Source organism: Vidua macroura, chromosome 5 (genome assembly GCF_024509145.1).
Source record: "Vidua macroura isolate BioBank_ID:100142 chromosome 5, ASM2450914v1, whole genome shotgun sequence".
Lineage (NCBI taxonomy): Eukaryota > Metazoa > Chordata > Aves > Passeriformes > Viduidae > Vidua > Vidua macroura.
This window is the reverse complement of record NC_071575.1, coordinates 73,161,426-73,178,181: the sequence shown is the minus strand read 5'-3', so window position 1 is coordinate 73,178,181 and position 16,756 is coordinate 73,161,426. Positions and strand designations below refer to the sequence as shown.

The 16,756-nt window shown below is 62.4% G+C and overlaps 1 protein-coding gene across 3 annotated transcripts in view; it reads right to left on the bottom strand.

Annotated features, from left to right (window-relative positions):
• The window catches only part of SBF1 (SET binding factor 1), a 66,368-nt gene that overhangs the window by 28,696 nt on the left and 20,916 nt on the right, over positions 1–16,756 (bottom strand). For all 3 annotated transcript variants that reach the window (XM_053977057.1, XM_053977058.1, XM_053977059.1), the window contains exons 2-5: positions 10,585–10,670; positions 5,878–6,015; positions 5,136–5,276; positions 3,489–3,599 (exon numbers count right to left, since the gene is read on the bottom strand). In XM_053977057.1, coding sequence (XP_053833032.1) covers positions 3,489–3,599; positions 5,136–5,276; positions 5,878–6,015; positions 10,585–10,670 — 476 coding nt within the window. The remainder of the gene's footprint in view (positions 1–3,488; positions 3,600–5,135; positions 5,277–5,877; positions 6,016–10,584; positions 10,671–16,756) is intronic.

Genomic DNA, 16,756 nt, shown 5'->3' with positions numbered 1-16,756 from the left:
CCAGACCCCCGGGCACAGGGCCAGGGCAGCCAGACCCCCGGGCACAGGGCCAGGGCAGCCAGACCCCCCGGGCACAGGGCAGGGGCAGCCAGACCCCCGGGCACAGGGCCAGGGCCACCGTGCCCCAGCACAACCCCCATCTGGAAAGGGAAAGAGAAAGGAAAAGAGGAAAAGGGAAAGGGAAAGAGAGAAAAAGATGCTGCCACGGCACCCATTGGGTGCTTGACTGGGTCCCTGGGCTGAGGGGAAGGAGGGCACCTCCTGCAACATCCCCAGCCAGCACCAGCAATGTCCCAACGGCCCCGAGATCTGCGTGCAGATGGGACACGATGGCTCTCTGGGACACGAGGGCTCCCCAGGATTTGAGGGATCTCCAGAACGCGAGGGCTTTCCAGGATTCAAAAGCTCTCCAGGATAAGAGGGCTCCCCAGGATTCAAAGGGGTCCCAGAATCTGAGGGGAATTCAAGCCTCTTCTGGGCCCTTGGAGCTCTCCTGTCCCAGCCTGGCTGTGCCCAGGAGCAGCCCCAGCTCCACAGCTTCTCCAGTGGAAGGAATATCCTGAGGAATATCCTGGGAGAAGGGACGGACACCCCGGGCACAGGATCGGTGCTTCTTCCCTGATACCACTGAATATTCCCAGCCCTGAGCTCATTCCCAGGGACACAGGGACACTCAAACATCCCCAGGCTGCCTCCAGGCCCCTCTCCTCCTCTTCCCACTCCTCTCCAGGGAAAACACTCCTGCAGGAGCAGCGTTCCCACTGCAGCCACCTCCTGGCAGAACAGCCCCAAAATCCACGGCTGAGCCGAGCCAGAGCCCTGAGCTGGGCTCTCACAAGCCCAGGAGGGCACCCAGAGAGGTGTGCCTGGAATTCAGCCCCTTCCCAGAGCCCAGGGACACATCCTGGCTGCCCTCAGGTGGGACACACAGGGACACACACCCGAGGGTGCCCTGAGACCACCGGGACCTGGGGCTGGGTCACAGCAATTAGCAGAGAGGCTGCTAACGAGGGGACGGACCCAGAGCAGGGAGAGAAAAGGTGGGGAAAAGAAGATGGGAAAGAAAAGGAGTTCGTACCACGGCTTCGTCCTCCGCGTCAGGCTGAGATGGGACAGACAGAGAGCACAGTCAGTTAGGACACACAGACAGGCACAGCGGGGACACGGACACCAGCAGGGACAGGAGAGGAGCCCAGAGACACAGACACCAGCAGGGACAATGGGACAGGAGAGGAGCCCAGGGACATGGACACCAGCAGGGACAACGGGACAGGAGAGGGGCCCACAGACACAGACAGGGACACCAGTAGGGACAACGGGACAGGAGAGGAGCCCACAGACAGGGACAAAAGGACAGGAGAGGAGCCCAGGGACACGGACACCAGCAGGGACAACGGGACAGGAGAGGAGCCCACAAACAGGGACACCAGCAGGGACAACGGGACAGGAGCCCACAAACAGGGACACCAGCAGGGACAACAGGACAGGAGCTCCCAGACAAGGACACCAGCAGGGACAACGGGACAGGAGCCCACAGACAGGGACACCAGCAGGGACTATGGGACAGGAGAGGAGCCCAGAGACAGGGACACCAGCAGGGACAACAGGACAGGAGCTCCCAGACAGGGACACAGAGTGAAAGCAATGCCTATGGCACCGGGAAGGAGCGCTGGACACGGCAGGAGAGCAGGAAAACCACGGGAGGGGAAGTGCCACCACCAAACTGTCCCCCCCGTCACACTGTCCCTGTTCCCACGGCGCAGAGCCATCCTGCCCCAGCTGGGGGCACGGATCTGTGCCAAGCTCAGCGAGCCATGGTGGCAGGAGAAGCCGTCCTGCTCTGGCAGCCGCTCCTGGTCCCGCCGGGAGGAGCCGGCTCCGGGCAGATCCCATGGGAAGGGACTGCAAACCCGGCACAGCCCGGGGTGGGCAGCACCTCGCTCTGCCCCCAGCACCGGGACAGGCCTGGCTCCAGCCCTCTCCCACAAATCCCGGCAGCACCGCCGGCTTCTCCGGGACCCGCACGGCCCTGGGTGCCAGAGGGAGCCCCGGACGTGCGGCAGCACCTGCCCCAAATCCCGCTGTGATACGGGATCAGGGACAGCCCCCTCGGGGTCACGGCAGGGAGGAACCCCCTGTGGAGGCACCGGGGCCGGTGCTGCTGTCCCAGTGCCCCGTGCTGCTGTCCCAGTGCCCCATGGTGCTGTCCCAGTGCCCTGCAGTCTGTCCCAGTGCCCCATGGTGCTGTCCCAGTATCCCATGGTGCTGTCCCAGTGCTCCGTGCTGCTGTCCCAGTGCCCTGCAGTCTGTCCCAGTGCCCTGCACTGCTGTCCCAGTGCCCTCCAGTGCTGTCCCAGTGCCCTGTGCTGCTGTCCCAGTGCCCTGCAGCGCTGTCCCAGTGCCCTGTGCTGCTGTCCCAGTGCCCTGCAGTGCTGTCCCAGTGCCCTGTGCTGCTGTCCCAGTGCCCCATGGTGCTGTCCCCGTGCCCTGCAGTGCTGTCCCAGTGCCCCGTGCTGCTGTCCCAGCCTGGCCAAGGCTGCTGCCCTGGATCAGCCTGGCTGTGGGATCATTCCTGGCACTCTGTGCTGGGGAAGGGAGCTCAGCTGAGGGAAGGCACACAGGGACACAAGCACACATCCACAGGGACATCCCAGGGGCCAGCAGGACACAAGAGCTCCAGGGCACAACGCTGCTGTCCCCAACCTCCTGCCAGGGGGTCCAGCTGGGCTTTCCCTCTCTGCCATCCCCAAGGATCCTCCCAGCTCCATGTGCTGAGCCCAGCTGGGCCAGAGCAGGGCAGGCTGGAGGGACACATGGCTCTGAGGGGACAGCAGGGGGGTTGGTGGCCTCAGCTGCAGGAGAAGCTGCTGCTCCTCAGGCCCCCAGCACAGGCACAGGACACAGCACAGACACAGACACAGGTCCTGGCACAGGACCTGGTACAAACACGGGCACAGGACTGGCACAGACACAGGCACAGGACCTGGCACAGACACAGGCACAGATATGGACACAGGACCTGGCACAGACATGGGCACAGCACCAGGCCAGTGCCCCAAGAAGAGCTCCTGGCCCTGCTGGCCCGTGTCCTCGCAGCTGTCCCAGCCCTGCTCTCACAGATGGCCCGTGACCACTTGGCTCTGGAGCAGCTCTCCACAGGGGGATCCCACAGGGCTGAGCACAGAGCCAGACCCCAGGAGTGCCCACGGACCAGGGAATGTTTGCATGGATTGACCAGCACCTACGTCAAGCCCCTGGTGCTCCCTCCCAAGGCAGCAGGAGCCAGCACATGGAAGCTGCAGCAGGAGCTCCTTGGCTAAGTGAGGATGTGAGCGGGATTTGTGCTTGGAAGCACTCGGGAAGGCAGCAGGGCACGGAGCCAGGCCCTGCCCACGGGGCCCACTCCGGCATGGGGAGCAGGACTGGGCTGGGCTCTGAGGGGACAGAGCGAGGACAGGGACGGGGCAGCAGGACAGCAGCACACCCACCTGCGCTCCCCCCGTGATGGGGATGGTGCAGGTCAGCAGGTTCCCGATGACGTTCTCCAGGGACACGCTCAGCCCGTCCACGTAGATGGTGTAGATCAGCCCCAGGCTGTTCTGGAGAGGGGAGCAGAGCACGGATGAGCAGTGCAGGGAGCTGGGGACACCCCCAGGGCTTGTCCCCGGCCACAAACACACCCTGGCAATGCCAGCTCCAGCTCTTCCTCGTGCACAGGGATGGGATACTCCAGCCAGGAGCACGTCCCCATCCCTGCAGCGACCCCACCAGAGCAGGAGACGTGTCCCCAAGGCCAGAGCTCCGCGGGAGCAGTGCCGAGGGGCTTTCCAAAGCTCCAGGAGAGAGGTGACCGGGGCAGCTGGGCTGCTCCAGCCTCCCAGCACCCCCAGTCCCACACAACCCCCAAGGAAGGCATGGCAGGAGATCCTTCCCCAGCGAGAGCTGGCTGAGATGCCCAAAACTTGGGTGATGCCCTTGACAGCACACCTGGACTCTGGTCAGCCCTGGGTGGTCACTGTGGGTCCCTGCCCACAAAAACAGCCTATTCCAACTGGGAAGCAACAGCAGTCCCCGCTCTGGGGGCACCTGCACAGGGCAGCCCTCAGGACAAGCTGGCAAGGAGGGATTTGAGGAATTTGTGTTCCAGGCACCCTCAGGGTGTTGTTTCCAACCATCGAGGAAAAGGGGAAACACAAATAATGGGATTTGGAGAGCAGGGCCAGGCAGACTCTGGCACAATGGAATAATGAGGGAAGAGCAGGATAAAGCTCTGCCCGCTGGAATAACGAGGGAAGATGAAGCTCAGATTCTTGGGCACTGCAATGAGGAGCTGGGAACTGTTTCTGTCCCAGCTGGCAGGACACCTCTGTCTTTGGGAACAAGTGAAGTGACCCTGTCCCCTGGAGTTGCCCCAACTTGTGTCTGGCAGGACCCCACTCTGCTGTCCCAGGCTTAGGAAAACAGATCCTGTATTTCAGAGAATTCCCACTCCACACAAGGCAGGGACACCTCCCACTGTCCCAGGCTGCTCCAGCCCCAGTGCCCAGCCTGGCCTTGGGCACTGCCAGGGATGCAGGGGCAGCCCCAGCTGCTCTGGCAATTCCAGCCCAGCCAGGAATTCCCAATTCCCAAGATCCCATCCATCCCTGCCCTCTGGCAGTAGGAGCCATTCCCTGTGTCCTGTCCCTGCAGGCCTTGTCCCCAGTCCCTCTGCAGCTCTCCTGGAGCCCCTTTAGGCCCTGGAATGAGCTGAAAGCTCTCCCTGGAGCCTTCCCTTCTCCAGGCTGGACACTCCCAGCCCATCCCCATGGACACAATCTGTACCCAGCCCTCCCAAGGCCTCCCCAGGCACACAATGCAGCACCTCTGGAGCCAGCAGGGCTGGCACAGACAGTGCTCCAGGAACGGGCTGTTCCTCACGGGTTTCCAGGAGCGGGGCCGGCAGCTGCTCCGTGCCCCGCAGCCATCCGGGATCAGCTGCGGCCCCCACAGCTCCGGGGTGCCAAGGGCAGGACGGGGCCAGGCTCCCAGGGGCTGTGCCAGCGTGTTCCCACTCCCCAGGCAGGAAGGCTTTCCCAGCACAGCTGCCCTCTCCCCTGAGCAGCATCCCAGCTCCCTGTGCCGCCCCGACTCACCCGGAACACCTCGGCGTGGTCCAGCCGCGACACCAGCACCAGGCTCTTGGGAGCGAACAGCTGGGCAGGCTGCACGGGGGACGAGGCCTCCTCCTCCTCCTCCTCCTCCTCGCCCTCACCGTTCCTGGCGTGGCTCTGGGGCTGGGAAGGCACAAACCAGCCCGGGTTGGGGGTTAAGGGATGCTCTTCCCTGTCCCAAACTCCCAGTGCCAGGGTCTGGATTGCTGTGGCACAGGGAAGGCAGGAACCCCTGGCCAGAGCTAAGCCCAACTGAGTGCTTCTCCAGCAGCACTGGTGACCACCCTTTCCATCCATCCATGGATTCCTGTGGCACAGGGAAGGCAGGAACCCCTGGCCAGAGCCAAAAGCAGCTGGGTGCTCTTCCACCAGCGCTGCTGACCAGCCTTTCCATCCATCCATGGATTCCTGTGGCACAGGGAAGGCAGGAACCCCCGGCCAGTGCCAAAGGCAGCTAGGTGCTTCCTTGTCAGTGCTGCTGGCCACCCTTCCCATCTATCCATGGATTCCTGTGGCACAGGGAAGGCAGGAACTCCTGGCCAAAGCTAAACCCAACTGAGTGCTTCTCCAGCAGCATTGCTGACCACCTTTCCCATCCATCCATGGATTCCTGTGGCACAGGGAAGGCAGGAACCCCTGGCCAGTGCCAAAGGCAGCCGGGTGTGTCCCTGTCAGCGCCGCCAGCCCCCGTCCCCGTGTCCCCGTGTCCCCGTGTCCCCGGTACCTGCGGGCTCTCCACGGCCTCCCAGAAGGTGAAGCAGGCGCAGTAGTGCCGCTCCGAGTTGATGTCGGTCAGCACGGCCACGAAGAAGGTGGGGGGGTTCCTCTCGGGGAAAAGCTGCCACCCGCTGGGCTGGCAGAACTGCGGGAGGCACGCAGCGGGCTCAGGGGCTGCCAGCCCTCACCCGCACCGGTGATGCCAGCCCCGACCCCTGGGCCCATGTCGCCCACGGAGCCTGTGGGGACGGGCAGCTCCACAGGCCGGGAGCAGGGAGGGCATTGGGCAGAGCCCCCCAGCTCCTGGAACCGCCCAACCCTGCTGGACCGGCTCCAGGAATTCCCAAATCCCCCCTGTGGGGAAGCAGGGCCAGCAGGAGCCACCTGGAGAACCCCACATCGGGAGGGGTTGTGATGGGAAACCCAGCCAGGCAGGAGCCCCCAGCTCCTGGGGAAGCTCCCCCCACGGCACAGAGACCTCAAACTCTGCACTGCCCCCAGACCCCCATGGCACAGAAATCCCAAAATCTGCACAGCCCCACACCCCCACAGTACACAGACCCCAAACTCTGCACTGCCCCCACAGCACAGAGACCCCAAACTCTGCACTGCCCCTATGGCACACAGACACCCCAAGCTCTGCAAAACCCCAGACCCCCATGGCACACAGACCCAAAACTCTGCACTGCCCCCACGGCACAGACACCCCAAGCTCTGCACAGCCCCAGACCCCCATGGCACAGACACCCCAAATTCTGTACTGCCCCCAGACCCCCATGGCACAGGGATCCCAAAATCTGCACAGCCCCACACCCCCGCGGTACACAGACCCCAAACTCTGCACTGCCCCCACAGCACAGAGACCCCAAACTCTGCACACCCCCAGACCCCCACAGCACAGAGACCCCAAACTCTGCACTGCCCCTATGGCACACAGACACCCCAAGCTCTGCAAAACCCCAGACCCCCATGGCACACAGACCCCAAACTCTGCACTGCCCCCACAGCACAGACACCCCAAACTCTGCACAGCCCCAGACCCCCATGGCACAGACACCCCAAATTCTGCACACCCCCAGCCCACTGTGGGCCAGACACCCCATGCCAGCACCACAGAGAGCCCAGAAGGAAAGGGGACACGTGGGACACGGGCTCTGGAGTGGCTCCAGGAGGTGGCACCATTCCCCTGGCACAAACACGGGCCCGGCGGTGCCATCTCACTGCACCAGCCCCTGGCACTCCCCAAGAGCCCCTCCCAGGGCCGGGGTAATTCCAGCTGCTGGCCCCAGGACTCCCCCAGCTTCCCGAGTCTCAGGGGGTTTTCTTGATTTCCTCAGGGCTGCATTTGGTTGCTGAGGAGCCGTGGAAAATTCCCTGGGTGCGGGACAGCCCGGCTCCTGCCAGGGCTGGAGGCACGCTGAGGACACGGGAATTCTGCAAACCCCAGGAGGAGAACAAGGTGGCACCAGGGCCTGGCGAGCTCAGGAAGCCAAGGTGGATCCCACCTGAGAGTTTCCCTGCTGTTCACCACTCCCCGTGCTCAAGGCACCCATGGATCCTCCTGTCCTCCCTGGGAAGAGCCCACGGGAAAGGAGCTGGGCTTTGTCCGGATCCTTGGGATGGCAGCAGGAGGGACGGGAGGAGAAAGCACCCCAGGAGCTGCTTCCCACATTCCGTGTCCTTGGAAAGCAACACCCGGAGCTTCTCCATGCCGGGGCCTCCTGCTGGCTCCCGTGGGAGCACAGGGGAAGGTTTGGCTCAGCAGAACACCGGGATGAGCACACGGTGTCACTGTCACAGTGTCACTGTCCTGACTGGGAATTGCCCCTCACTGCTCCCAGCCCCACACGGAGATCTCCTGGCACTGCAGGAATGAGGAGCCCAGAGCACAGGAAGCTGCTGGGTCAGAATCATGGAATCAGGGAATCCTGGAATGGGTTTGGGTGGGAAGGGACCCCAAAGCCCCTGCAGTGTCACCCCTGCCATGGCAGGGACACCTCCCACTGTCCCAGGCTGCTCCAGCCCCAGTGCCCAGCCTGGCCTTGGGCACTGCCAGGGATCCAGGGGCAGCCCCAGCTGCTCTGGCAATTCCAGCCCAGCCAGGAATTCCTAATTCCCAATCTCACATCCATCCCTGCCCTCTGGCAGTGGGAGCCATTCCCTGTGTCCTGTCCCTGCAGGCCTTGTCCCCAGTCTCTCTGCAGCTCTCCTGGAGCCCCTTCAGGCCCTGGAAGCTGCTGGATGTCCCGGAATGCTGGCAGAGGTGGAGCAGGTCTGGAGGCCTGGACATACCCAGCAGGTGCCAAAACCATCCCAGAGCTGCCTCAGGACATGGAAAATCCAACACGGAGTCTGGTAGACCTGTGGCATCATGGCATGGAAGGTCCTAAAGCCCAGAGCCAAGGAGGGATCCAAAAAGGAGAGTGGGAATGGCCCTGAGCCCCTCAGGAGCACAGGGAGCCCCGGGATTTACAGGAATCCTGAACCCCCCTGTTCCAGTAGAGACCCCAGGCTGTGAGGCTGCTCCCCTGGGAATGCCCTCACCCCTGGGAATGCCCCCACCAGGCAGCTCCCAGGGCTCTGCAGGAACAGCTCTGGGCAGGCAGGGAGAGGCTCCCAGGGAGATTTATCCACCCTCTGTGCCTGTCCCCAGAGGAACTCAATCCATTCAAATGAGATATTTCTGTTGGGAATTGCTGCCGGACACTGCACGCAGCCAGGAGCTCCAAATCCCACCTCCCTGCACACCCTGGGAACGCTTTTTTCCCCAAAAAGCTGTCAAGGAAGATCAGCCCTGACCGCAGTGTCACGTCCCACCCGACCCCCAGGATGGGCTCCCATGGATTTCCCGAGCTGCCTTCGGATCAGCCCCACGTGCTGCTCCCCCAGGACACTCAGAGAGTTTGTGGGAAGCCCTGGAGCCACCCCTGGCTCCCAACAGCACAGGGCTCCAATTGTTTAAATTCCAAGGATTTTTTGGCTGGACAGTTTGACCCTTGGGAAAAAACGCTGCTTTGCTCCTGCTTGGGACAGTTCCCAAGTCCCTGCAGACACCAGGAAACTCGGAGCAGAAAAATAAAAATAAAAATAAATGTGTGTTTTTGCCTCGGATAAAACAGCACAGAAAGGTCCCAAACTGTGCTGGAATTTCAGGGGATGGAAGAGGAGCTGGACACTGCTGATCCCAGTAACAATGGGATGAGGAGCCAGCAACCCCAGTGATGATGGGCAGGGACACCTCCCACTGTCCCAGGCTGCTCCAGCCCCAGTGCCCAGCCTGGCCTTGGGCACTGCCAGGGATGCAGGGGCAGCCCCAGCTGCTCTGGCAATTCCAGCCCAGCCAGGAATTCCTAATTCCCAAGATCCCACCTAAAAGGATGTCCATCCCTGGCACAGCTGCCCAGGGCAGTGCTGGAGTCCCCCCCCTGCAGGGACTTCAAAGCCACGTGGATGTGGCACTTGGGGACATGGGCAGTGGTGGCCTTGGCACCACTGATTGCATTCAATGGGCTCAGAGGGATTTTCCAACCCAAAAAAATCCATGATTCCATGAACCCCAGGGGGAATGGAGCAGCTTCCAGGGGGCTCAGCCTGCGGGTCTGTCCCAGCCCATCCTTTTCACTGGGAATGGAGCTCCAGCTCCTCCCTCAGGGTCCCTGGAGCTCCAGGGCACAGGGCCAGGATTGGGAAGAGCTCCCACTCCAGTTCAGCAACGAGGGGAACAACCCCACCCTGCTGGATGAGCTGGAGCTGCTCTGGAGGATCCCCACAGCAGCACATCCCGGGAATGTCCCAGCTCTGAGCTGATCCCAAAGCACTCCTGAGAGCCGGTGACCGTGTCCAGAGGGCTGGGGACACCCAGACCCCTGGGATCCAGCCTCGGGCAGGGCAACAGGAGCTGGGGGTGCTCAGCCTGGAGAAAAGGAGACTCAGGGCTGGCCTCAGCTCTCTCCACAGCTCCTGAAAGGTGCCTGTGCTCAGCTGGGCTTGGGCTCTGTCTCCAGGCAGCGCTGACAGAGCCAGAGCACACAGGCTCAGGCTGAGCCCAGGGAAATTCAGGTTGGATATCAGGAAAAAGCTTTTCCAGAAAGGTGATAAAGTTCTGGAATGGCTGCCCGGGGAGGTGGTGGGGTCACCACCCCTGGATGTGTTTAAAAAGCCTGGATGTGGCACTGGGTGCCAGGGTCTGCCTGAGCTGTTGGGCTGGGCTGGACTCGATGCTCTTGGAGGTCTCTCCCAACCCTGGGATTGTGTGATTGTGTGTGATTGTGTGTGACTGTGTGAATTCTGTGTGATCCTGTGTGATCCTGTGTGATTCTGTGGTTGTGTGATTCTGTGATTGTTTGATTCTGTGATCCTGTGAGATCCTGTGAGATCCTGTAATTCTGTGATTCTGTGATTGTGTGATTCTGTGTGATCCCGTGTGATCCTGTGTGATCCTGTGTGATCCTGTGTGATCCTGTGATTCTATGAAAGGCCTGCCCATGCTCCTAAGACACTAAGGCTGCATCCATGGCTCCTCCAGGACACATTCCAGCATCCCAGAAGAGGAGGGGTAGCAGGAGGCCGGGACAGGAGCCAGCACTGGATCCCACAGTTTCTGGAGAGTTCCACAGGTGGAGATGCACCCGGGGCAGGTGGGAACTGCTCCCTCCTGGCCCCCCAGTCAGACCCCGTGTCCTGTGTCACCCCCCGGTGTCACCCAGCCACTCACCAGCTCGATGCCCTGCGGGAAGGGGTTGTCCTCCCAGTCCTTCTCGGGGAAGCGCTGCAGGATCTGTCCCTGTCCATCCCCGCTCCCTGTGGAGATAAAATGGGATTAGAGGGCAGCAGGTACCCCCCACCTGCCAGGAATGTCCAGCTGGAACCACCCTGGGGTGCTCCAGCTCTGTATGGATGGGGCAGCACAGGAGAGACCCCAGCCCCTTCCAGGCTGAGCAGCACTGCCCACTCCAGCAGGGAACAGCAGAGATTCCAAGGAATCCTGGAGCAAACAGCTCCCAGAGCCTTCTCTGGAGGTGGGAACGGTACTGGAGCAGCAGCTCCGGCCCCTCTCCAGCCAGAACTTCCTTCCCTCTGATCCCAACACGGACAGCACCCCCCACTTTGAGCTGCACTCCCTGCTCCTCATCTCCCCACTGGCCTTCCCCCAAACAACCCTGCCCGGGATTTGGTTTTGGGTTCCCAACAGCTCCTGCTTCCCCAGGGTTTACAGAGCACTGGGAGCACTCCAAACCCCCACCTGCCCCCAAGCCCACACCACTCCAGACCCTAAATCCTGCTGTTTCCCATGGAGCTGGCCTGGATGGCCTGGAAAAGGCTCAGCAGGGCAGGCGGGCATTCCAGGAGCAGCCGGCTCTGGGACAGCCCGAGGTGACAGTGACACCAAGTGCTCCTGTCACAGACCCTGCCAGGCTGGGAAGGGCTCCCACACTGCTCACACCTCTCCAGAGACAGAGCTGCTCCTGGATCCAGCTGGGAATCACAAATCCCAAGGATTCTGGCCCAGCCATGAAGGCAGGCAGCCCCATGATGGGGAGAGGGGGCTCCTTGCAGCCCCTTCCAGAGCTGCTGAGGGATTATCCATTTCCAGGGACCACCCGGGGCCTCTCCCATCCTGGGAGCCGGGTCCTGGCCATGGAATGGGGCTGGGAAAGCAGGAGGAGCACCAGGGAAGGGCTATTTTGGGAGCCCAGACGAGTCCCCAGGGTGTCACTCACCGCCTGGCAGCCACAGCTGGATTTAGCAGCACCAGGGAAAGGGGCCATTTATAGCCCTGGGCCCAAAATGGAAAGGCTGGAGCCAAACTGGGCACCAAACATCCACAGGGACTGGGTCAACCAGATCCTGCCTGGCCACGTGCTCCCACACCACATCCCTGCTCCTACACCACGACCCTGCTCTGTCACCACATCCCCCTGGAGGCAGCCCTGGCACCCAGTGCTCCCAGCCCTGGCCAAAGGCTGCCCACTCCCAGTGCGAAGGGCTCGGCTCAAGCTCCAGACAGGAAAATCCCTTGAGATCCACACGGCAGGATTATGGCTCCGGCGGCTCCAAGCTGTGCCCTCCACATCCAGCCCTGCCACGGCTTCGCTGCAATATCCTCAGTTAAAGGGGAATAGATACAAGACCACAAAACCATGGAATGGTTTGGGTGGGAAGGGACCCCAAAGCCCCTGCAGTGCCACCCCTGCCATGGCAGGGACACCTCCCACTGTCCCAGGCTGCTCCAGCCCCAGTGCCCAGCCTGGCCTTGGGCACTGCCAGGGATGCAGGGGCAGCCCCAGCTGCTCTGGCAATTCCAGCCCAGCCAGGAATTCCCAATTCCCAAGATCCCATCCATCCCTGCCCTCTGGCAGTGGGAGCCATTCCCTTTGTCCTGTCCCTCCATTCCTTGTCCCCAGTCCCTCTGCAGCTCTCCTGGAGCCCCTTTAGGGCCTGCCAGGGGCTCTGAGCTCTCCCTGGAGCCTTCTCCTCTCCAGGTGAACATTCCCAGCTCTCCCAGCCTGGATCCCTGGGAACTGAGGGGCTCCAGCCCTGCAGCAGCTCCATGGATTCCTCTGGGTTCTCTCCAGCAGCTCCAGGTGCTGCTGCTGTGTCCCCAGGGCTGGGGCAGCTCTGCAGGTGGGGTCTCACCTGAGGGGGCACAGGGGCAGGATCCCCCTGCCCTGCTGCCCACTGGGCTCAGCCCAGGGCTGGGGGGTCTCAGGCTCATCATCCTCAACACAAACAGAAATCATTCCAAGGGCTGTTGAGGACAATGGGAATCTGGACTCACAGGGTTTTCCCAGAGCCAGGAGCTGCCACCCTTCAGCCAGCTGCAGGCAGGTACATCCTGATTTTAGGGACTGTCACCAACAGCCCGACTCAGGAATGCAGCACTTCCCTCGGGCAGCCTGATCCCAGCCTTCCCACTTCCCACCATTCAGCTCCGTATCGGGCTGCGGGATCGGCGCGTCCCTTCCTGCCCGGGAGAGCTGGACCTGCCACTCTCCTGCCATCCCAGCCGAGATCCCTGGGAAAGCTCGAGATTCCTGGGAAAGCACGTGTGCCTGTGAACCTCGGCCTGCGGGCAGCTGCCGCTCCATCCTTCCTGCGGCTCCTGCAGGGCCGGGGGGACACCTGGGGGAGCCCGGCCCCTCCCCGGGCCGCGCTGGAAGGTCACGGGATTGTTGTTGTGATACAGGAAATTCTAAATAAGCCCAGAGGTAAACACGGGGCTGAGCCACGGCACCGGATGACCCCGGCTGGGAGCGCTGGCACGCCGGGACGCTGCCGGGAACAGCGCTGCTCCGGACACAGGTCACGGACACTCGAGCGCCGTCCCCCGCTCCCCGTGTCCCCTGTAAATGATGGGGCAAGAGGAGCTGCGCCTCAGCCCTGCACACAGACCAGCCAGGCCACTGACACCGGGTCTGGAGTGTTCCCAGAGCCGGCAGGAGGTGCCCAGCTTCCCTGGAAACCCCCCGCACATCCAGAGGTGGAGCACGGCAGCCCCACAGGCAGGTCCTGCTCTGGGGCAGCCACGGGGTCTGGGCAGGGAACCAGCCCTGCAGCAGCTCCTGCAGCCTTTTCACAGAATTCCCAGCTCACACAATCCCTGGGTTGGGAGAGACCTCCAAGAGCATCAAGTCCAGCCCAACAGCTCAGGCAGACCCTGGCACCCAGGGCCACATCCAGGCTTTTTAAACACATCCAGGAGTGGTGACCCCACCACCTCCCCGGGCAGCCATTCCAGAACTTTATCACCTTTCTGGAAAAGCTTTTTCCTGATATCCAACCTGAATTTCCCTGGGCTCAGCCTGAGCCTGTGTGCTCTGGCTCTGTCAGTGCTGCCTGGAGACAGAGCCCAAGCCCAGCTGAGCACAGGCACCTTCCAGGAGCTGTGGAGAGAGCTGAGGCCAGCCCTGAGTCTCCTTTTCCTGAGGAGCTGGATGCGACAGAGAGAGAGGAGAAGGGAATTTTCACAGGGATGTGAGGCAAAGGAGCTTGTTTGGAACAAGCCCCGTCCCACCCCTCACACCTGACACCCTCCACTCCCAGGTGACTGGAGGTGTTTCACCACCAGCATGGGACCACTGGTCCAGCCAGTCCCCAGGAACAGCTCCTCTGCAGGCTGGGACACGACTCCCACACCCCTGAAACTTGGGAATTCGGGATGAAATCATCCAGGGGAAGTCAAAGTTCGAACAACACAGCTCAGCACTGGAGCTGGCACAGGTCACCAGAGCAGCTGGGGCTGCCCCTGGATCCCTGGCAGCCCAAGGCCAGGCTGGGCACTGGGGCTGGGAGCTGGGAGCACCTGGGCCAGTGGGAGGTGTCCCTGCCATGGAACTGGGTAAGACTTAAGGTCCCTTCCATCCCAAACTATTCCACGATTCTGTGTCCTCCCCACAAGAGCCAGAGCTGTTCCAGCCCTCCTTCCCCCCACGCTCCAACCTGGAGGTGAAGTCCAGCCAGGAGAGAGTGTGGAATCACTTTGGAAACATCCAGTACCTTCAGATACCTTAAATTATTCCAGAAACATTCATTTCACACCATCAATGATTCTCCAGCTCCCCCAGGTTCAGGGGCAGCCTCATCCCTGCCTGGAAGCATCCGCTGAGGCTTCTGAGAGCTTCTCGCTGCAGGAATTATTTATAAATTCAGCAGCTTTACAGCACCAGAAAATCCTTGGTGCTCCAAAGCCCTGCATGGAGGTGGCTCCTGCAAAGGCAAAGACAGAGCAGGCACGAGGCCACACAACCTGCCAGGACCTGGAGCTGCTGCCCAGGGCGCACGGAGCCGAGCTCTGACCCCAGCCCGGCCCTGAGCTGCTCCAGCACGGGCAAACGAGCCCAGCCTGGCAGGAGCAGGGTGCTGAGGGGGCTCTCAGAACAGGGCAGGAGCCATGAATCCCTGCAGCAGCACCAAACAGGATTGGGAAATGCCCTGCAAGCCCTGGGAGCCATTGCATCAACCAGCACCAACCAACGCAGCCCCTGAAAGCACCCCAGGCCAGGCTGGGCACTGGGGCTGGAGCAGCCTGGCACAGTGGGAGGTGTCCCTGCCATGCCAGGGCTGGCACCGGAGGGGTTTTGGGGTCCCATCCCACCCGACCAACTCTGGGACTCCCTGATCCTGCAGTCACGCTCTGTCCTACCTGTGCACTGAGTGGTGGCTCTGCCAGGGCACGGCACACAGCCAGCACAGGGAGGGCACTGGAGGGCTGGAACGTGAGCCCAGCGGGGCAGGAGGCCGATGGCCCCTGGGCTGTGGCAGCCCCGGTGTGGGCACAGCCCCAGGGCAGGGACTGTCCCCTGTGCTGGCCCTGCTGAGGGACCCCCTGGAATCGTGGGGGCAGCTCCGGGCCCCTCCTGCCAGGAGAGCCCTGGAGGGGCTGGAGAGGGTCCAGGGAACGGAGCTGGGAAGGGGCTGGAGCCCCAGGAGAGGCCGAGGGAGCTGGGAAGGGGCTGAGCCTGGAGCAAAGGAGGCTCAGGGGGGACCTTGTGGCTCTGCACAAGTCCCTGGCAGGAGGGGACAGTCGGGGGGGTCGGGCTGTGCTCCAGGGAACAGGGACAGGAGGAGAGGGAACGGCCTCAGGCTGGGCCAGGGGAGGTCAGGGTGGATTTTGGGGAAATTCCTCCTGGAAAGGGCTGTGCAGTCCTGGCACAGGGCTGGAGTCCCCATCCCTGGAGGGATTTCAAAGCTGTGTGGATGTGGCATCTGGGGACAGGTCAGCGGTGGCCTTGGCAGGGCTGGGAACGGTTGGATTCAATGGTCTGGGAGGCCTTTTCCAACCTGACTCAGTGAATCCACGGTGTCAGAAGAAAACAGCCCTGTCCCCAGGGAAGCCCTGGGCAGGACATTCCCACGCCGATGGAGCCTCTGGGATTTGTCACCAGCAGGGGCTGCCAGCCCAGGTGGGCCGGAACCAGGGCCCAAGGACCCAACCTGCCACCACCAGCTGCTGGCACAAACCAGCGGGGCCACGGCGGGATCAAAGCCTGGCACTGGGGCTCCGGCAGCTCCGCCTGCAATTCCCCAGGATCTGGGAGCAGCACAGCACCCGGAGCTGGGCCCGGGCCAGGCCAGGCTGCAGCACCTGCCCCGCATGGCACCGGCACCGGGCAGGAAGCTCCGGAGGCAGGAAAAGCCTGCGGGAACACGGCTGGAGCCTGCGGCTGCCAGGGAGCTCCCACACAGCCACAGGCTGTGTGTCACACCAGGGGCTGATGGCCTGGGATGGTGACATCCCATCCCGTCCCCAAACCCCTGTGACCACGTCCTGTCATCCCTCCAGTCATGTCCAGGAGCTCCAGCCCCTTTCCCACATCTCCACCACAATCCTGGAATGGGTTGGGTGGGAAGGGACCCCAGAGCCCTGCAGTGCCACCCCTGCCATGGCAGGGACACCTCCCACTGTCCCAGGCTGCTCCAGCCCCAGTGCCCAGCCTGGCCTTGGGCACTGCCAGGGATGCAGGGGCAGCCCCAGCTGCTCTGGCAATTCCAGCCCAGCCAGGAATTCCCAATTCCCAAGATCCCATCCATCGCTGCCCTCTGGCAGTGGGAGCCATTCCCTGTGTCCTGTCCCTGCAGGATTGTCCCCAGTCCCTCTGCAGCTCTCCTGGAGCCCCTTTAGTGACACTGGGCACTCTGGGACACTGAGAGGTGTCCCTGCCATGGCATGGATGGGGTTTGATGTCCCTTCCCACCCAACCATTCCACGATTCTCTGATGTGCCACACCAACCTGAGGACAACCAGCCCATCCTTCATCCCTCTGTTCAGCAGGAATCATCACCTGAGTGGGGAGCTGGGATATTCCAGCCCTGGCCATCAGCTCCTCCCTCCCTCCCAAAGATCAGGAATAAGGCACAGACAGGGATGAGCCATCCCATCCCATCC